Source organism: Octopus bimaculoides, chromosome 5 (genome assembly GCF_001194135.2).
Source record: "Octopus bimaculoides isolate UCB-OBI-ISO-001 chromosome 5, ASM119413v2, whole genome shotgun sequence".
Taxonomy (NCBI): domain Eukaryota; kingdom Metazoa; phylum Mollusca; class Cephalopoda; order Octopoda; family Octopodidae; genus Octopus; species Octopus bimaculoides.
In genome coordinates this window covers 108,354,048-108,358,448 of record NC_068985.1, presented here as the reverse complement: position 1 = coordinate 108,358,448, position 4,401 = coordinate 108,354,048, and the positions used below count along the sequence as shown (strand labels likewise).

At 30.2% G+C, this 4,401-nt stretch overlaps 1 protein-coding gene across 1 annotated transcript in view; it reads left to right on the top strand.

The window, feature by feature from the left end:
- The window catches only part of LOC106883121 (inter alpha-trypsin inhibitor, heavy chain 4-like), a 23,230-nt gene that overhangs the window by 13,062 nt on the left and 5,767 nt on the right, over window positions 1-4,401 (top strand). Inside the window, exons 6-7 of the mRNA XM_052967939.1 lie at window positions 2,111-2,399; window positions 3,254-3,942. Of these exons, the coding sequence (XP_052823899.1) occupies window positions 2,111-2,399; window positions 3,254-3,942 (978 nt within the window). The remainder of the gene's footprint in view (window positions 1-2,110; window positions 2,400-3,253; window positions 3,943-4,401) is intronic.

The following is a 4,401-nucleotide window of genomic DNA, read 5'->3' as shown; positions in this document are numbered from 1 at the left end:
ATATATATATATATATATCTTTAATATAAGTAATTATCAATAATTACTACAAAAACTAATGGTATGTGGAAGCAGAAGCTTTTAACCCTGTTTGGTTGCATATGCTTATATGTGTTATGTACTGTGTTATGTGTTATGTACTATGTTATGTACATTAAAGTCTCAACTGTGAGAAAAACCGAAGACGGAGAACCTAGTAATCATAATACTAGTGGAGCCCGTAATATAACATATACCTTCTTTCATATACCTTCTTTCAAGTTGGCAAGCACTAAAAATTTCCTTTCTGCAGATTAGGTAGATGTCTGGATGATGAAAATATTTTAACATAATTTTTTCCCTAGTTAAGCTTAAGCTTCATTTTCTGCAAGTATGAAATTAAAGCTTGCGTTTCTCCAAGAAATTCAATTTCATATTCAATTTTATCTGTGACGCTTTCGTTCTCACCAGACACATACAGCATCACAGCTGTCTTAACATTTTTTTTTAAGGGTAAGGGAAATAACTCTAGATTAATAGCTCATTTAGTTGTCTCCCAAGACTATTTATCTGCATTTTATCTCAACAGCATCAATAAGATATGACCATTTCTCACATCAAATATGAGATAGCAGTCGCCGTTTCTTTTCCATACCATCCATGCGCGCAGATTTCATGTATTAGATAGTCGCTCCGTTATCTAATGTCTAGTGCGAAAAATCGTCTTTAGAGGATAACACTATATTTTTGTTACTGTGGGGCGAAGGATAAATTCACATGTGAAGGCACATATGATCTGTGGAGGCAACATTTTAGTTGTGAATCGATTTGATTTGATTTTATTTTCTATTTGAAAATGTGGTTATGAAACACGTGTAGTCGTTTTATTATTTTTATATTCATTACTTTGTGTTTTTATTATAGGTCTTTTTAGTGTATTTACTTTTTAAATTTTTCTATATGTGACTGTGGATTTTCATGGATGAATTCTATAGTTGTGTTTTTTTTCTCTAAATTATATATTTATATATTATATATTGTGAAATTTAATTTAATTTAAATTTTGATAAATTAAATTGAATTGAATTTTCCATGTAAATTTGGATTTTTATCCCTAATATTATATATATATATAGTTTTAGGGAAAATAATCAAGTTTCAAGAATTCATCGATGAAAATCCACTATCACATATAGAAAAATTAACAATTAAAAGCACAATAAATGAGTATAATATAAAACAAAGTAAATATCATTAGATAAAGATATCTTATGATATTTATTTGTGCTTTTAATTGTTAATTTTTCTATATGTGATAGTGGATTTTCATCGATGAGTTCTTGAAACTTGGTTATTTTCCCTAAAATTATATATTTTATATATATTTTATCTATAAAGCTCAATTTAATTTTGATTTTTTATAAATTGATTTTAATTGAGTTTTTACCTGTAATTTTGGATTTTATCCCTAATATTATTATTATTATATATATATATATACATATGACGGGTTTCTTTCAGTTTCCGACTACCAAATTCACACACGTCTTTGGTCGGCTCGCGACTAAAATAGAAGACACTTACCTAAAGTACCGCGCAGTGGAAATGGGCCCGGAACCATACCTGTGTTATTGTGACTGGTCACTTTGTAATACATGCTGATTAGGACATTGAAAGGAGAATTAAATTACTGGATCAGAACTGTAGTCATCGATCTTTTGTTCAGTTTGTTGGGTAGTTAAACCCCAAGAGACAGTAGTAGAAATATCGGTGGTAACGTCTAAAGTGATGATCACAGAAATGTGGGCATGGTCATTTGTTTAACCAGCTACAATTCTAATCAAATAAGCAAAATCTTGAAAATTAAGCAGAGAGCTAACCATATACAGATTTATAGAACTTGAGACAACTTCGAGCATTATAACATATACAACGAATTATTACTAGTCTCAGAAGGCAGCGAAGGTTTTGAACATAGCCAGAAGCCATGTTTAGTATGCTGTATAGTATGACTCTAAATATTGTCATGTATACTTGTAATATCTCATACTAAATATTAGTTGGAATACTTTTCAGTAAACAATTATATGAAATATTCATTAATATTTTATTTCTTGTCCAAATTTCGCAGGCAGTTGATGGCTACTTTGTGCACTTCTTCACTTCTGATTCCATGCCAACTCTTCCAAAGTACATCATATTTATGCTTGATGTCAGTGGATCAATGTATGGACGTAAAATTGAACAACTGAGACAAGCTATGGAAAGTATCCTTGATCAACTCGATCCAGAACTTGATAAATTTCTCATCGGAAAATTCAGCAGTGATGTCTCGTGGATGAATGACGAATTTTTGATAGCAAACAATCTTAACAAAATATTAGGCAAAAATTACACTAAGAAACTTGAAGCCAGTGGAAGTAAGTAAAAAAAATTTCTTATATCTGTATCGAATTTAATTTATGACAGTCTGAACCTATTTCCAGAACGTATATTGCATTACAATCTATTATTAAATTTTATTAGATTATATTAAGGAAGATTTAAGGTTAATTTTAATTCTAATATCGTGAGTTCATGAATATATAGTCCTTCAAATTATGGCTAAAGCTTTTGTTACATGCTTATTTTTGTTTACTCTCTAAATTATTATTTTATGTTCCTCATCCAAATGATAAAAACAAAGTTGTTCGGTTAGCTCAATTCTTCTTTATTTTCCTCATATGTATTATGCATAGTATATTAGTGTGAGTGATGGCACACGTTGAAGTGCCAACACTACGTTATGCAGTGTTGTTTTCCTTTGAAGCTGTGATGCAATTTCGTTCTATTTAGACGAAAATTATCATTGCTATAGCAGTAGCTTTCATCAACTTATAGTCCTAAACTATTAGATTTCCTCTTTAGCATAGCATTTTTTATCCTACAATCTTAATATTCTATGTTAAAATTTAAGTTCACTATTTGACAGCGGTTCTTCATGTCCTTATTTTAAAGCTTTTATTACTATGTACTACTGAGCTACAATCATCATGAAATTTTCATCATCTTATTTGAACAAACATGTTGCATAGGCATTTTAAGAAAGTTTTATATTTTATCATTTTATCATTTAACGCATCTTCTTTCCATTTTGAAATAATTTGTTTTCATTTAACTTTTAAATATACGTTTGCTCTGCTTTCCTGTAAAGTTTGTATCACTGATGCTAATTCTTTATGTGTACAAATATCCTGTTATTTTTTCTGAGTATGTAAATTTACTGTTGTTTCAGGTACAAATATTAACGCTGCTCTCCTTCAAAGTATAGACAAATACAAGCCAACCTTATCCCCTACAGAGAAAAGTATGATCATATTTCTCACTGACGGAGAGCCAACAGAAGGAGTCACTAACCACGAACAAATCAAGAAAAACGTGAGAGAAGCCAACCAAGATATTTCATTATTTGCACTTTGTTTCGGAGATAATTGTGACAGTAAATTTCTTCGTGAGCTTGCCACAGAAAACGGAGGCTTCAATAGAAAGATCTACGTAGACTCTGACAGTAAACTTCAAATTGAAAATCTTTATAAAGAAATATCTAACATTTTATTAAAGGATATTACATTTGTTTACTTAGATGGTGTTGTTAATACTAGTTCTACATCATTTAGCAACTACTTCCAAGGCTCAGAATTAGTTGTTTCTGGTGTTTTGCCGCAAGAATACCAACCAACTATAAATGTGAGTGTAACAATGACAAACAGCTACGGGGCTGATAACGAAATATTAGAACTAGAATTATATGGAGATGACTTTATCACATACGCTGATGATTTTTCGCAAAATTCCAGTTTGACTAGTATTCAGTCATTTTCTGAAATTACCGAAAAGACTTACGTTTACCTCACCTTGCAACAACTTCTCAAAGAAGACAGAACAGAGGAAGTGCGACATGATATTCTTAATTTGGCTCTAAAGGTGAGTAAAAAGGATGTTATGATCAATTACATTTTTATTATTTTAAAAAATAATAGGATTTATTTCTTATTAGTCAATGATATAAGTCGATGTCCGATATATGCTATTTTTTTAATTTTTACTGCTCTAATTTATTGTACAATAGCTGTGATGGAGCATTAACTTGTAGTTTTACGTCAATCAACTCGACCACCATAATATTTTCCAACTCGGATAATTACTGTATCAGAAATTAATTGCCCAAAAATAAAATCACAGAGACCCAAAATAAGAAGGAAAAAAACAACACTGGCTTGTTGAGAGACAGACTAAAACACGAACGCAAACACACATACAAATATATATGTAAATATATCTTTTGTTGAACCAACAGGAGATATAGAAATCAGTACATACACACACGCACACACATGTATATATACACACAAACACATATATATATATATATATATATATATA